Raw genomic sequence first — 16,880 nt, forward strand, 5'->3', positions numbered from 1 at the left:
CATTGAATTCAAGCTGTTCAAGCTGCGTTCATAGCATATAGTATAGTATATGTATAAAAAGAATAGATTTTGGGTCTTTTTAAGGAACTGAGGCCTTTTATAAAGTTAACTTTTACCTGTTAAACTTAATATTCTTTGTTCCTCTCACCTTTATCATATTAAACTCTCATATCTCGACTCCATCTCTTCCACAGACTTTTCATTTTTCTGTTTAACCTCCCGCTCTCATCTGTCGCACAGAGTTTGAGGGGATGAAATCCCATCTTGTACCGTGGTGATTTATCTGTCTGCAAATATTTTGGACATTCATGCATTTGTAAACAAACATTTTGAAGGGAAAATCAACTAACAAATAATGACGAGATCGGGGAGATGCGGAGACGTGGCGCTGGGTATTGATTGGCTGACTGCGTTAAGCTAATAATCCCCTCGGAACAGCCTGAAAGAAGTGACCATGAGTCAGACCGCTCGCCTTATTTGGGCGGCACAGTCCTGGGTGGTGTTTACCGGCGGTGCGGAGGGATTCATATGTTTGAATGGAAATATGATGGGATTATGAAATGGAGTGCCGAGGGAAAGGCTGTTTGTGTTTGACAAAGACTTGATTTACAGCAAAGCAGTGTGCATTTGTGTGTCTCCGCTCGCTTGTTTTGGAAAGTGAAGGGCCATGTGCTCCAGAAACTGTTATTGTTAATCCATAAAGTTATTAGGCTCCCTTCTGTGAAATCATCATTCACAGTACTGCAGAGATATCTATATCGCTATGAATAGTGCCTCCCATTTGTAACATAAAATTGCACTGTGTAACTTAATAAGACAGGATATTCCATAGTTAATAAACTTTGAATTAATATTGCCCCGGGTGAATATATATGACACAAAGTTATTCTGGTTCAGCCTTTATTGCCATAGGAAGGAATTAATTTTGTAAACACACTGTAACACACATCGGTGTGCAAGCTTTAGTTAAAATAGTACTCGTAGTGTAAGTTATTGTGTATTGTGTATAGTGTTGGCTGATGTGAGAAGATGAGTGTGTTTATGACTTACTGTGTGGTTCGATATAGTATCTATGTGTGTGTCTGTTTAATTTTGGTACTCTAACAAACTCCTTTTTTTGCATCCTCCGGGATCACTCTGTAGCTGGTACTCTAGTTGCTAAACTCTCAACTGTTCTTAGAAATAAGTCATTTACTTGTGACTTACTAGTCGCAGAGGTTACATAGGTTGAAAAAGATATAGGTTGCATCACTGAGCGCCACAGGAAGTCATTCCTACCTGTGGCCATTAAACTTTACAACACCTCCCTCTGATGATCGGACTCAAATGGCTATTTATAAAAACAAAACAAAACAAACTATAATTACTCATTCTCTTTTCATTTATAATGCTACAACCATTTCACTGTATGTTGTATATATTTCCAGATTGTCTACTTTATTATTTTATTATTTATTTTATTTCATTGTATACTTTAATATTCCATTTTATTTTATTGTCTATTTTAGTATTTTATTTATATCTTTATCTCTTGCTTCCTTCCATGCTGTGTTTCTATTTCTACTTTGCACAGAGCATTGGAACAAAAACAGTTTCCCCCCGGGATTAATAAAGTATTCTCATTCTGAAAGTGACGCAAATCAAACACATCCACTGTGTGTCCCAACCAACAGATGCATGCTGAGAGTGGTTAAAATGCTTGTGGTGAATCTTGGTTACTGTCGCCGCAGGTCTGTGTGTTTGCAGCCATGGTGAAGTTTTATTCTGTCGTCAACCCCAGCCCATCCTCATCAGAAAAATGAACATTCAGGTTGAGTGTGAAAGTCTCTTATTACAACCCATGTTTATGTCTGTTTTGTTTTTTTAGGGTTGAAAGCAAAGTTAAGAGTGAGTTGTTTTAAGTAGTAATTCCACCACTTCATTAGTAATTCTGTGTGCTGTATTGTAGACAAGTGGAGTTGTTTCAGATTCTTGAAGGCGCTTCACTTCTCATCCAAGAGGCCTCTTCAGTTCTAACCAACTGGAGGGGAGGTGCAGGCATGTAAACCCTGCGTGGGAGTGCGAGCTCTGAGTTTCAGAGTTGTTTTAACTTCTTAATGTGATTAAGTCACATCTTGTAACATATTATCACTGCAACATGCTGTGTGATCGTAACATCCATATGTTTGTTACTGAAGTTACAAAATTAATGTTATTTGAAGACAAACCACCGTGTTTTCCTAAACTTAACCAAACTGCAAACGCATAGTGAATCTGTGGTTCTCCTGTTGCTGGTACGCTGCAGGGATCGTCTTGTTTTATGAACGGTGATATACAGTATGTCATTTTAGCAGCTACTGGCAATCCACCCTCTCAGTAGTTTAGGTATGAGGATGTGTTGGTTAACTGAAGAACTGTGTCTATAACTGTGGTTGAGAATGTAATCAGTGCCTGCCACCAACAAAATCTATTGTGTAGTTCTTTTAAAATGCGTCTGTGAGTCTGTTCCTCTTTGTATTCATTTATTGGAAAAAGAGTCTGAATTGGGTTTGAATTAAGCAACCAGTCAATGTTAGTTTACACATCCCCAGCTCATCGACTGTGTACAAACAAGGGTCACCCGTGTGTTACCTCTGAGTCGTACATAACTACCTGAGTAGAACTGACGTTTTACTTAGTTACACCAGTTGACAACCTTGATGCTCCACCCAGCACAATGAATGCATGATCATCGTGTCATTCAGTGTGGGTGGCTGCGGGGAGCAGGATGAGGCGTCAGAGAGGCGGAGAGTCTCCCACTGTGTGATTCCAAATTCCCATTCTCTGTCTTAATAATACCTGCACAGCCTTCTTTCTTTTTATTTTCTCTCATTTTTGTCTAGAATATCTGAATGTTGTCCTCTTCTCTGGCTGCTTCTAGTAACTCCACACTAAGGAAGGCGGCTGCATATTTATTATTGGTGAACATTTGTGCACAATGGCTGCAAATGTCCATCTGTATGAATACATGGATGGATTAGACTACAGGACTGTGGCCAGATGTTGTTTTGCTAGTGTGTATGTTAAAATGCACTTAAATGTGTGGCCTGAAGATGTTCTTATGTTATTATGATTGTACTGAATGTTGTATTACTCTTTCCATCTCTAATATTATTTTAAATGACGTGAGGCTCTGAGGCTGGCACAGTGTCTGACATTCTCCCAGCGTTTTTCTTTTGACTCCTGCAGGACTTCTTTCTCTGGCAGCTCCTGTTCTTTCTCTGTCTCGGTCAGAGGGTTCACTCCCTCAGGACTCTGTCATTGCTCTTTAAGCCAAATTACACTTTGATTTGATTTTCTTTCTGCAGTCACAAGCAGTGTTTTCTAGACGCATTCTAGCTTCTGCTGGTTAAATCATCATTTAACAGAAGTTTACTGTGCATGAGCTTAATTCAGTGTAATCAAACTCTTCCTAATTGAGTTATTTGGAGAGTTTTGAATTAATTTTCTTTTGTGCTCGTAATGTGATGTCTTTGTTCTATAACTCGTGTGGCAGGCGGAGACCTCACACAGGTTTGTGATACAGCGGTATGAAAAGCTGCTCTGGCTGAACATTTGAAGCCTTTCCAGACTCAAACTGTGAGAGTAACACCCTGCCAATTCCGGTCTGTGAGAAAAATAATAACTGCCAAACGTGCATATGAAATAAGACGTCGCCAGCTTGGAACTCCGGGAGAAATGTAATTCTGCCAAGTCTAAACTCTGTGAACAGTGTGAGGTCGCTGCAGTATATTACAATGATAATTGTCAGGTGAAAGGAGGAAGAGATGCTTTTGCCTCTCGCCTGTTAGTGGAAGGGATGAATTTCAGACACCAGATGGCTCATCAGCCATGCAGTTAGCCAATCAACAGCCAGCGCAGTGATATGATAGCGGTGTCAGTGTCTCGTCGCCCTGCAGGGCCGACATGGTCGTGTTGTGCTGCAGTGGAAACATGTGGTTGTCAATCATCATTTACTGCAGAGAAGACAAAAAAAAAAATCATTGATTTACAGTCATTCAGAGACAGAATGAGAGGAGGAGGGTGACTATTGTTGCCAGAATGGTCGATTTTCTGCCAAATTGGGTTGCTCCCTATTTTATTGGGCAGGTAAAATTGCTTTGGGCTGGCTTACGAGACTTTTTCACTCAATCAAAAGTTACGCTATAATCCAGTGATTCGACCTCTGCGTCTCTCACATTTGTGTAGCTGATCATGGTGCGGTTGGCCCCGGCACTCTGTTCAATACGTGGCTGATTTACAGTTGAGCTTAAACTTCTTTTCTTTTCAAATTATTTTTTCATTCAGCCTCATCATGAAAGCCTTGTACAAGCTTTTAAAGGAGTGATTACTGAATCTATTATCTAAAAGAAAGAAGACGATAAGAGGAACATAACAAGGACTCTTGAACAGAAGAGGACTTTGCAGGCTTTTAGCACTGATTGTGTTACTGACTAAAAATGGTCCCTCTCAGACATCCAGATGGTGACATTCTGTCCATCGCCAATATTAGTTAGACCGTCTCTTACAAACCAGGAAATACTGATCATATTATTTTGAATGAAAAAGAAGACTTATGCATGTATCTTTGTTTTTGTTTTTTTGTGAATTGAACGACGTTTTATTGACATTAGCTGCTTTGTCTGGCGATTACCGCTGTGCGTTCATGTGGTGATGTAGAGAGGAGGGAGGGGATTGCTAACTGCAAAACAGACATTAGACATTAGCTGAAACAAAGACAACGCAGCGTCTTTAAAGGTGCACTATGTAAGAATTGGCCGTCTGTTGGATTCATTTGCAAAGAAAATTGAGGGCAAACCACGTCACTAGAGTAATCACAAACTGCTGCTTACTGTAGAGGCAGTCAGCTAGTTAGCTCAGTTAGCCTTGCAGCTAGCAGCCTGGACACAAAGTTGCACACACTTGCACGGAAGCTTTTGACTGAGATGGGACAGGCTGGTAGCTCTCTGACTTTAACAGGTATCTCTGTAACACCATACAGAGATATTGCAACCGTTATTTCTTCACATATTTTTGATCAATTCAGTTGTCTTTGTTTGTTTGTTTTCAATCAAAATTCTTAAATCTTACAGTCTTTATCGAAGTTGTCTTTGATCACGTGCGGGAGAGGTTTGATTTCAGGTGATGTCGTGACAAAACTGCATACAAAAGAAGTTTTGGTGGATGAGTGAGTGAAGCACGGGTCTCAGGAGACTCAGGAGAGGGATTTGTGTCCAGTGTGATGACATTGGTATATCATTTTTATACATTTATAAAGCTGCTGAGTGCACCCTGTGTAAATGTCTCAACAAGGACCCCCAGGCAACATTCCAGACGTCTGCACAACTTTCATTTTTGTAACTGTAACGGGTCATCGTGATTGGACATTCAGACAACGGACATTACAATGTTTGTTGGGCCAGTAATGTGTCATGGGCACAGTATTTATTTTTTTCGTTGGCAGGAGGCACTGCGTCGAGACAGAAGGGCTTCCTGGGCTGCATTCGTTCTCTTCAGCTGAATGGCGTCACTCTGGACCTGGAGGAGAGGGCGAAGATCACCCCGGGCGTCCGTCCTGGGTGCCCGGGCCACTGCAGCAGCTACGGGTCACTCTGCCAGAACCAGGGCCGCTGCGTGGAGAGAGCCAGTGGTTTCTCATGCGACTGTGGCCAGTCAGCCTTCACAGGATCCTTTTGTCATGAAGGTACGTTCACATACTCACTAGAGACCTCCTGCCTGTAAATACACAGAACGAAAGACTAGAGCTCTTATATTATTAATTTTCTGTCTCCCAAAGAAATGAAAACATTTCAGTCCCAATAAAGGACAGATATGTGAATGTTTCCACTCTTGCAAATCATGAAGGTTTTCTAAGCTAATGATAACATGAACTTTATGGCTAAAAAAACAAAACAAAACAAAAAAAAAACATTATATCAAATCTGTAAAGCTATGAGTTGACTCAACATTTGAAGCCTCCGGACAGCTCCAATTATATTTGACAGACCGATACACGCACTGGTCGATGAAATCAGAGAAGAACATGGTGCGATATCAGCTTGAAAATAAAAAGGAGTCTCTCTTCCAAATTCAAATTGGCTCAGTTGATTATCTTAGTTTTTCATCCCCACCATTGCCTTGACAATTTAATTTCCCTCTGAATAATTTAGCATGGAGTTTATCATGGGTTTATGTCTGAGGAAGGCAGACGCCATAAAACTGCTCCAGACTTCATTCGCGGGGTAAATAATTACTAAGAGGGGTCTTAACAGCTTTTGAGGGTTTTAATGATAATATTTATGCTGAAACTGTAATTTAAAGGTGAAACATGCGACGTTCACTGCGACTACATATTTAACCAAAGCGCTGGCATCTCAGACCGACATGAACACGTGCATCATTCACTCAGTTAAGCTGGGGGAAAAAAAGAGAAAAGCAGCGCCTGAACACAAATTGCTCACTGCTTATCAGGCCGCCATGTTGACAGACTGACAGAGAGGGACTCGCATGCCCAAAACAAAGAACACAGAAGCTGATATTATGTTTGTTCAGGTTAACTTTACATGGCAAATAGTTGCTCTTCAGTATGAATATTCCAAATGTCAGTTATTAAAAACCTTTAAATATCTTTAATTATAAGGCCTGTATAGTATTCCTATACTTTAATTACAAGACAACTGTAATACGATTAAACATTTTAGAAGTAACTCATGGTGCATTTTCCTTGTCGCTCAATATTCAATTCATGTTGTATTGCACCCACACCTGCGTTTCCTTTCCAGCTAAACAGTGATTTCATCATATTTCTGTCATCTGGTATCAGTTCACGGTAATATTAGGCTCATGACCGTTTGATTTGAGCAGCAGGGAGTTCTCCTGCTTCTTATTGCATTTATTTTGCCAGCTGCGGCCCATTCAGAGGCTCTCCAAACAAAGGAAGAGATGTGTTTGCCACTCAGATATGGCAGTCAGCAGCAGTGTTGCATTAGTCAGACTCGCAGGGGAATAGCTCACCTACGTCAGGAACGCCACCATCCACTGCGATGGTATGTGAAAGCCCTGGCACAGGAAATGTGTCTTTGTGTTATTCCGTACATCGAGCCATTTCATCTGACTCACCGTCTTTTGTTGGTTTGTGGAAATAAAGGCTACACACAGTTCACTTGCCACACTTGCCAACCGACTGCCTGTTTTCAGTCGCCATCTCCCAGTTTCCTCCCATGGTTACAAGTTTCTCCTGGTTCATGCCAAAACTTCACACCTTTTTCCATTTTTAGTCTTCACAACCTGTTTCTGGTGGTGCACAGGTTGCGGTCAACTGTCCTGGTGAGCCTCATCATCCTCAGTGGATGAGATACAGACAGAGAAATGGACAAGAGGAAGAAATTGTGCAAATTCAAGACATCGTTAGAAGAGATTTCTGTATTAATCTTCCGTTTCTTACAGACATTTATAAAAGAAAGTGGCATACTGTTTGAGAAAAATCTGCCGCATCAATTTTCCCTGTCCATCACAGCGGTCACACCGATGTCAGTCACCATCAAGAGGCTGACAAACACAGGACGGTGACCTGCATAGAATTCTGAGGGGCAGGGAAAAAGCCAGCGATTCACGTCAGTGGGGTGACTTATTCTCTTTCCTGATTATTAAAAGTATTTCCTGTAACATTAACTGGGTTGGTCGGGGAGACTGGAATGTAAATTTCCCCGAATGTAACAGAGCAGAACAGAGCTGCTAAGTGTGGCCCGCGCCCTGTTACAGCAGGGCCTAAATTGCTTAGGGGTGTCACGAACAGTCAGTTACCAACTCATATTTCAGATATCCAGAAGTTTCTAATATTCACACAAACAACCAGAGTAAAAACTACAACAACAGGACTTGAAATGCTGCAACAAGTTTTGATTTGTTAGCAAGTCGACAGGTTCGGGTTGAAGCCTTAAAAAAAAACGTTATGATGACCCATCATGCCCTGGTGCTTTAATGAGGAGATAGAGAGTAGACAGCTTGTGTAAGTGGATCTTTCAGTTCTTTCAGTTCAGATCCTTCAGCAGATGTTAGACGACCGACCCTGACTGTCTGTCTCGCTCACTGTCTGCACCCTTTGGCCTATCGACACTCGTTCTGAGAGAGTCATAATGAGCCCATTCTGTGCAGAAGGTCAAGCACTGAGATTATCTTAAAGGACTCTTCAAGCCCTCCACGCCATCGCGTCCGCCATGTGATGCATCAAGGGCTTGTTGGGAGGTGTCAAAAGTCATCATAATGTTTGACTGAGTCACGGCTGCACAAATACACATGCTGTGTGCTTAATGATCTACCTACCCACTTAGTCATTATGTCAATTTTACTGAAATTATTTATCAAAAATCTCATTGTCAACAAGTAGAACCAATAGTTATCCCTATAAAATCGCCACAATATGGATATTAATACCACCTTAGCTTACCTCAGAACAGAGACTGGAAAGAGGGGTGGAAAGCTTGTTTGGCTCTGTCCAAAGGTGACAAGATCCACCTGCTAGCACCTCCAAAGCTCACTTATTATTTTCTTTTTCAATCCATATGAAGACCGAAGGCTAAAAAAGTCCATTTGTGTTTTAACATTATTATCATGTCAGGACCATTTCTTGGCCTGTCACAGTTTTCTTTCTCACCCTTGAGGTTGCCGGACAACTTGAACTGGAAATCCTTGTGCCTCGCCGAGAAACAGATGCCACACAACACTGGTGGAGTTTCTGTCTGAGCATCAATCATAACAAAAGCTCGATATTAAAGAGATACGAGATCACTGTCAAGCTTACCATCAAGAAAGCACATGTGTTTTTAAAAAGTCAAACTAAATCCTCAGTTCACAAATATGGACTAAAAGTACCCTGGCCACAGATTAGATAGTGCTGTATGCTTTTCCAGTGGTTTGTTGCATACAGAGCTCACGTTAAAGAAATGCCAATAATATCTGGTGATCTTATTTCAACTGTGAAAACCCATGACATTTTCAGAGCATTCAACATTTAAAACAAACAACGAAAGTAATTTTGACAATGTGTCCTTTTCCCCAAAACTGCAGCTCTCTAACTTTTGGAGGTTTCAGTCAGCTTTATTCCCCAGACACCTCCGAGCTTTGATATTATCTTTGCGCAGTATAAAATTGGGAAATACATTTCATATTATGCATTCATGAGGATAAGTATGAATCCCTGCTGTATTATAAGGCTTGTAACTTCTTGATCCAGCAGCTGGTATCTTGGAAGGCGGTGAAAAAGTTCTGTCTTTAAAGGACTTAATACATGGTGGAAACGGTGGAAAATCAATCTCTGACACGTCCCAGTGCTGTTATCTTCTCGCTTTCAGAGGTTTCAGCCAGCTTTATGTCGACCACGTCCATCACCTACACCCTCAAGGAGCCCTATGAACTGAGCAGGAACAGCAGCGTCTTGCCTTCCTCCATCTACTCTGATACGACTCTGCGAGGAGAGAACATCTCCCTGAGCTTCAGGACCAGTCAGAGTCCTGCTCTGCTGCTCTACATCAGCTCGTTCTACAGGGAGTACCTGGCTCTGCTCGTCAACCAGCATGGTGAGGATGACAAAACTGACTCCTCTCCTCTCCCCTCCTCTCCTCTCCCCTCCCCTCCTCTCCTCTCCTCTCCTCTCCTCTCCTCTCCTCTCCTCTCCTCTCCTCTCCCCTCCCCTCCTCTCCTCTCCTCTCCCCTCCTCTCCTCTCCTCTCCTCCCCCGCGAAGCTAATTGTTATGCACAGTCTCAGGTTCAAAGAAAACACTGGGCATGGTTACTATTAAATGATAATTCTGTTTCCAGCGGGGTTCTTTCTTCCCTCGGCCTCGCCATTGTGATTATTTATTGTGTTCAAATTTTCATCACTCGCCTCGCTGCGGAGCTCCACACAGCTCCAGCTGGCAGGGAGCAATTCCAGCATTCCTGCACAGCGTAATAGGATTTGCCATTATCCAGCGACTGTAATTTTGTGAATGGAGCTGTATTTTAATTATAAAGCGAGGTAGAGTTCATCTTTTGGAGGTTTCTTTTGTAGTTTTGAACACGACACATTGTGACGATGGCAAAAAACTAGAGAGAAGTGAGTCGGTGAGCACAACTGTCAGCATTTGGACTGACTGAGAGAAAGCGAGGGACAGCAGGTTTATAATACTTGATCACGCCGTCATCAGGTATCGGCCATCTTTCTGTAGCGTCTCACATAATCCCAGAGAGAGGTTTCTTTTGGATGCCTTGAGAAGGTTTTTTCTCATGTTTCTCTCTTTGGCTGCTGCAGTTAGCAGGAGCCTCAGCTGCTGCACACAAAGAAACTTTACTCGCCTGAGACAACCCCGTGCCCCCTGCAAGACTGTTTTCATTATTAAGATCCACTCTTACGATAGGGCAACTGCTCCCTATTAGTCTGTGTTTGAAAAAAAGAGCTAGCATACTGAGTCATAATTAGAAAAAAAATTGGAAAGGGCACTAAGTATTATGTGTTTGGATTATTAAGAGAAGATTATTTTCGATCATTACTGCTCATCTATAAAGTCTGCAGACATCTCGGAGCATTGAAATTATCTCAGCGACGTGGAATTCATGAAGAATACCGCTGTTAAAAATTGGGGAATTAATTTTCTATCACTGATATTGTTTGAGATTGTTGTTCATAGAGATAAAACCACTAATCCTAACAGCGCTGAATGGTTTGCAGCTCCTTAAGTCATTGTGGAACATCAGATATGTGGATCAAATTTTCCTCCTTTTGTCTTCGAAAAACTGGGGACAATTTTTGAGTAAATTGGCTTAAGTGCTCAATATTGATCAAAGACTAGTTCTGATTTGTCTTGGATCTTAAACCTTTGACATGTTTGGAAAGTTCCACACACTCTCCTCAGCTAACACTACTTTCATCTCCAGAAAACAACACTGTTAACTGATGTGGCAATTTACTTGCATTGGGCAATTGTGCGATCCTTTTTCTTCTCTTGAATTGAACACATTAAACATAAACAGACCTGGCAGAATAATAATAATAATAATAATAATAATTGTTTGTGTACACAGAGTTTACTAAAAAGTGAGTTTTTGGACAACTCACATTAGCAGTAGCTTGTTCCGCTAGCCGTTGTCATGTAGGGTTGCCAACTCCCTCAAAAATAAATAAGAGACACTAGTCCCACACTGCTTTGTTTTCCCAGTTGCCCCAGTCTCTTGTCTTCCGGTATCTTCTTGCTAGCAACAGTACCTCGACCAATGAGAAGAGCTGGATCCTGCATTGTTATTCTCGTGTGTGAGTGTGCTGGCAGCTCATTGGTCACAGAGCAGGAGAGGGCTGGCAATGAGATTACCGTATATTTTCATATAAAAGTGCCTGTATTTCATTGATTCCATTGACATTTTAAAGACCTTGTCTTTGTTTCTAAATATGGGACAATTCCATTTTTCAACAGACGGTTGGCAACCGTAAATGTTATAAGTGCCTCTTTCATCGTATTCATGCTTTTATGCGAACGTTTGACTCATTATACATTCACAAATAAAGTTGGATTTTGGCGAGAGTTTCACTTTAAGGCTTATACATTTAACTACAGTCTTCCAAAACTGCTATAACATTGTCAACTCCCATATACAATGAATTGAAGTACTCTTTTATGCTCTGCACTTCAGACAGGTACCTGGAATATTAGTGAATATTTGACTTAACCTGTCAGATGTGAAATGAGTTCTCATTAGCCATATGGATTGTAATTTTTCTGATAACAGACTGAATCAGCCTTTTAAGACATGCAGTTCCCTGCTCTCCAGAATATTTTATCGGGCAGTCTTCATTGTTGAGCCCAGGCTCATACCAATCAGAGACAAAATGTGATTATCTTGTATTTTTATAACTAATGGCAGTGCTTATATAGCTCTACTTTGTTAAATCTGTATTTGTCTATTTATGAGAGTTTTTTTCATTCAGTGACATCTGCCTGCACTTCCCATCAAATTGGACCTTTGGAACAATTAAAGCTCTATCACTCTTTGATTCTGCGTGTGCTTACAGTCAGGAGTAAGACTGTTTTGTTGTTTTGTGTCCACGCAGACGAGCTGGAACTGAGGTACAAGCTGCACAGCAGCAGAGATGTGGAGGTGCTGTGGAGCAGAGTCACCAACTTGGCTGATGGACGCCTGCACACAGTGACCATCGGGAGACTGGCAGACACTGTCTCCGTTCAGGTAAAGACACCAAGCATGATCCACACTGTGGCAGGCGACTACAACAAGAGGGGCGTGTTTTGATATAGACACTGTGAACCGAAGAGTAGGAGGAAATCTTTTGTCATTAACTTGCCAGATTTCCCTGTGAAAGGTCCGTCATACTGACGTCCAATTCACCCGCTAGTGCTCAGACTGCAAAGAAATCTTGTACACAGGGGTGTGAATACCCAGCTGTCTTTTGTCACGTGTTTTCATAATATAATGTGATACAAGCTGGGACGATGCTCATGAACGGGAAACTTTGAGCACTGGTGCGTCTTAACCTTGAGTCACCTGCAACAAAATATGAAATGACAAACAACAATCTACACGATGAAATGGAGATAAGTCAACCAATCCGGGCACTTTGATTAATCTTACTATAGATATCAGTCATCCCTGAATGATGGCTGTCAGAAATGTCCCTCTTAGCTTTATTAAAACACTGACCGCGGCGGTTGAGCGAGTCACCCTCAGAGCCACAGAACACAGCAGCCATCGCTTGTAATCAGTGGAGTGACAGTGAGCATCAGAGAGCAAATCATCTTCAAATTATAATGTAATGGATCGTTAATTGTAATAAATTGTAATGAAAAGACAAAGCCCCTCAGGGTGCCGGAGAATAATCTTGCCTCGGGCAGCAGAATGTCCGGAGGCAGCTCTCACCACAAGAAAAACGTTTGGAAAACCTTGTGAAAAAAAATCTCCTCTCTGTTCTCAGGCTACTTTTTACTTCTCTGTGTTCTGTGGTTCCACTTTAGTTTCACTGTGGTCATTAGCACATATTGATTAATGATTCACTCAAGCCCAAATCTTGCTCTGTGCAAACAGTTCATTACAACTTCTCTGTTGTGTCTGACTCTGAGGTATCGCAACCTGCACCACTTAAACTTCCTTACTCAGCAACTTTGAACCGCCGCAGGTTTATTGGTGTCCCATTTGAACCTGCAGGTCAGACCTCCAGAGGTCGAGCCTCCAGCTAGCTTTTTTTTTTGACTGCTGGCTTCTCTGCAGACAGTTGTCAAAGTTTCTTCTGAGAGCAGAAATTTGTTTCAATCAACATGTATTGATCACTTCTTTATTGGCCATATATGAATGGATTGCAACATGACGTGAAAAATCAGATCTTCCCCATCTCCCTCATTTGCCTCTACAAGCCGGTGGACAGTTTGCTGAATAGGGTTGCCACCTTGGATTTGTGGAAAAAGGAGGCACTCAACCAAATGCTGTTGGGGGGGAAATCATGTGTTAATACATTTATTCATGAAGAGAATAATAAACAATTTGTTGTATTAACACAACTGGAAAAACAATCATAAACTCTTGGGATGAGGTAAATGCATACACACACACACACACACACACAAAGTTGTGATGGCTGCATGTTTTTGTTTGTTTGATACAACACCTTCGTGTTTTTTGTTTTTTGTTTTTTTTTTGCATTGATTTCCAATGCATTTTACAGAGACCACACACAAAATGTATGTGGCAGAAAAACAGTCTCCCTGGATCAGCCGTACCCATTCAAACTTCAAAGTTTCGCCTTGTCAGGATTGTAAATAGTATACTATTAGTAGACTATAAACGGGAAGAAAGCAGGAACATTTTTGATGGGAACCCTTCTTGACTAAAGAACGAAGGAAACCAAATTAAGGTTTTACATTTTCCCCCAAAAAACAGGACAAATTGTGCCGGGAGAGATTTATATTTTCCTGGGACAGCTGATGAAAAAAACAATTCTGGGAAAAATGGGGCGGGTGGCAACTCTATTGCTGAATTTGTTTAATGCCACTGGACTGAGTATTTCTTTGTAAAAGACTGTCGCGCTCTATGCTAGTTCTCAAGTGCCTCATCTTCTCACCTCCAGCAGAGAGTAGTGTTAGTGTGGAAATGGAGTCTGCTAACATAGACTAAAGACAAGCGCAACAGAGAAGTTCCAAATATCTCCTTTTACAATAGAATCATCTCTCCTCCACTGTTTGTCAGTGTCTTTGCTTTCTATCTGCTTCGCTTTTGCCTTCTCAGTTGTGACATACATTATCTTTCAGATTGACCAGGATGCCAGAGAGGACTTCAACTTGACATCTGATGTTGAATTCAACAGCATCAAATCGCTCGTCCTGGGCAGAGTGCAGGGTAAGTGGGACTCTTTTAGTGCAGACTCCAGCACTTAGACAGACTCATTTGAATAACAGCACTGAGATGTTTGGCCTCATGCGACAAATCGCTGTGCGGAGGCTTTCTGCTGTTTTCTATTCATCGGGTCGGGTGGTCCAGAGGGAAATCTGCAGTCTGAGAAACAGCTGTGGTGCTTTTTAAAAAACAAGTTGACATCCATATTCAAATAGTCACAAACACAGCACTCTACTGTGGAGATGTGAAATACGAACAGCCCGAGAAATTACTAAAGGTGGAGACACCCACTTAAGCCATTGTTGTGAGGTATTCGATGCATTTTAGAGCCATATGGGGAGGTAAAATACAGTACGTGTTGGTGAACTTTTATCTGTGTTATCGAAGCAGTGAGTAATACAGTCTTTATGTCTGTCTGGCTGAGGCCAGGCTTCAGACAGCTGTAATGGTAATAACTTTAGAAAAGGTCCTTCACTTTGTATGGTAATGAGGAGAGATTGAAAAGAACAAATGACTTAGAAGATTGGAGTCAGCACCTTGCGATTCAGCATAACAACCAATAAGCCTCAGCTGCTGAGAAGCTAGGGTCAAACTAAACCAGGAAGTCAGACGGTACAGTTTACCCTCTCTCCGTCTGACAGAACATTTCACTTTCACATCACTCCCGTCGTCCTCTACAGGACTGATCTGTCCTCATCAGGCTCCTCCTAAATAGTAAAGACTTTGTAGCAGACATACATCCTGAAAAAACAGCCAATAGTACGCAATGTATGTTACGTCCTACTCCACGCCTTTGAGACAATGGAGGTTAGTCTGATGGAGGGAATACAGTACGGAGGTGTTTTTTTCAGCAAGGACCGTTTACTGAGCTTACGACAGTTAACTATATTTAGCACCAGTTAGTGTTTCCTTTGGCAACGAAGCTAAACGTGATTGTCAACCAGATGACTATAAATCACCTAGGTACTCCAACTGGCCTCCATCATTGGTATATCATGTATGGCCCCGGTTTGGAGCTGTCATTGAGAGGCAGTTGGTTATCAGTTTGTTAGCAGTTACTTTAGCAACAAGGAAAGCTATCTGTCCAGATCTTCTGTAGGCAGATCAGCCTGAGGGCAGAAAAGAGAGAAACGGAAAATATTTTCTCCATAAATCATGACCAAGTTTCACTTAAATTACTGAATAAAGTTGTATTTTTGCACAGTCGCTCGCAACACACTCCTCTGGTTCTTCTATTTGCCGATACATTCATGGCAGCGTCATAAAATAACAAAAGGATGCAGTAGACGAACAATTATTACTGCCCCCGAGTGCAGGATGAGTCAACATTTTTAATGATTTTCCACAAATGTTCAAACTCTACCATTAAAGGTACCTTTAGAATGGCACTGACCTAATACTGGAGTATAGGTGAGATATGGAGCAAGACATAGTTGAAAAATACTGAAAAAGCAATTTTGACTTCATGCAAACTTTAAGCTAAGTTGTAGCCGTGAGCTCCCACTCGCTTTTTGAAGATCGTCGACATAAAAGGCCCAGATCAGAGGCAGATCAGCGCGTGTTGCACAGGCGCTCTGGGACAGCCGGCAGATGTGTCTCTGATGTCTGCTGGCTAAATATCTGGTAGAGTCGCAGATGGATTGGGGAGCCATTAATGAAAGCAGAACCCCCTCTGCTTTCTCCTTTGCTGTCACCTGCAGTATCTCTGAAACCGATTTTATCATGCAACTATGTGTATGGAGCTGGCACAATATTGACCTGTAGCTCCTGACGGGGAAAAACTTGGGGAACAAGGTAGGCTGGAGCTCAGGGATTCAGACCATATACTTTTATTAAAAGGCTAGGTTTCCATGCCATGTGCGTCTTCATCAGAGTCAAACAACACAGATTATCATAAATACCATCAGCAAATGTGTGAATTCTATCTGTACAAGTGAACTATGAATTCCTTCCACTTCTAATTGATTGCTCCTTCCCCCTTTCTCCAGTCTGTGCTAGGTTAGGGTCCCATTTAGGGGAGGTTATTGAAGAAGATGTGAGTCTCTGATGATGATGCACATGGCGTCAATATGTTACGCTCTGATTAAGTTATAATCCATGCGCTCCAGTCTACCTCGGACTTGCTTAAGTTTTCAGAAATCAGAAAAGTGCCCTTCACTGAGATCCAGCTCTGTGTGAAGTGGTTGCCCTCAACTTCTTCCTTTACAATATTGTTTGTTTTTTTGACAGAACACACAAGCAAAAGCTTTTCTGCATGTAACCGTGTCCTCTTTGCTGATCCACGATATGATCAGTGCTGCAAATCAGCGAATGAACAACTGGAGCTGCTCGGGTGGCGTCATTCTTATGCAGTGTCTCGCTTTGTTGATCTTGTCATGTCTGTTGCTGATCAGTCAGGTGGCATTGAAACTGCAACAATGGTAGAACTCCCAATACAAGACAGAAAGTTGTGTAGTGTAACAGCACGGCAGCGCTCTGATGACTCCTAAAGTCGTGTAGTGTGGCCAAAGCATGAG

General features: G+C 41.7%; 1 protein-coding gene across 1 annotated transcript in view; it reads left to right on the plus strand.

Annotated features, from left to right (window-relative positions):
- Positions 1 to 16,880, plus strand: part of LOC119029256 (contactin-associated protein-like 4) — a 117,895-nt gene that overhangs the window by 91,854 nt on the left and 9,161 nt on the right. The window contains exons 18-21 of the mRNA XM_037115967.1: positions 5,462 to 5,701; positions 9,348 to 9,572; positions 12,077 to 12,210; positions 14,280 to 14,367. Coding sequence (XP_036971862.1) covers positions 5,462 to 5,701; positions 9,348 to 9,572; positions 12,077 to 12,210; positions 14,280 to 14,367 — 687 coding nt within the window. The remainder of the gene's footprint in view (positions 1 to 5,461; positions 5,702 to 9,347; positions 9,573 to 12,076; positions 12,211 to 14,279; positions 14,368 to 16,880) is intronic.

Source organism: Acanthopagrus latus, chromosome 11, assembly GCF_904848185.1.
Source record: "Acanthopagrus latus isolate v.2019 chromosome 11, fAcaLat1.1, whole genome shotgun sequence".
Classification (NCBI taxonomy): Eukaryota; Metazoa; Chordata; class Actinopteri; order Spariformes; family Sparidae; genus Acanthopagrus; species Acanthopagrus latus.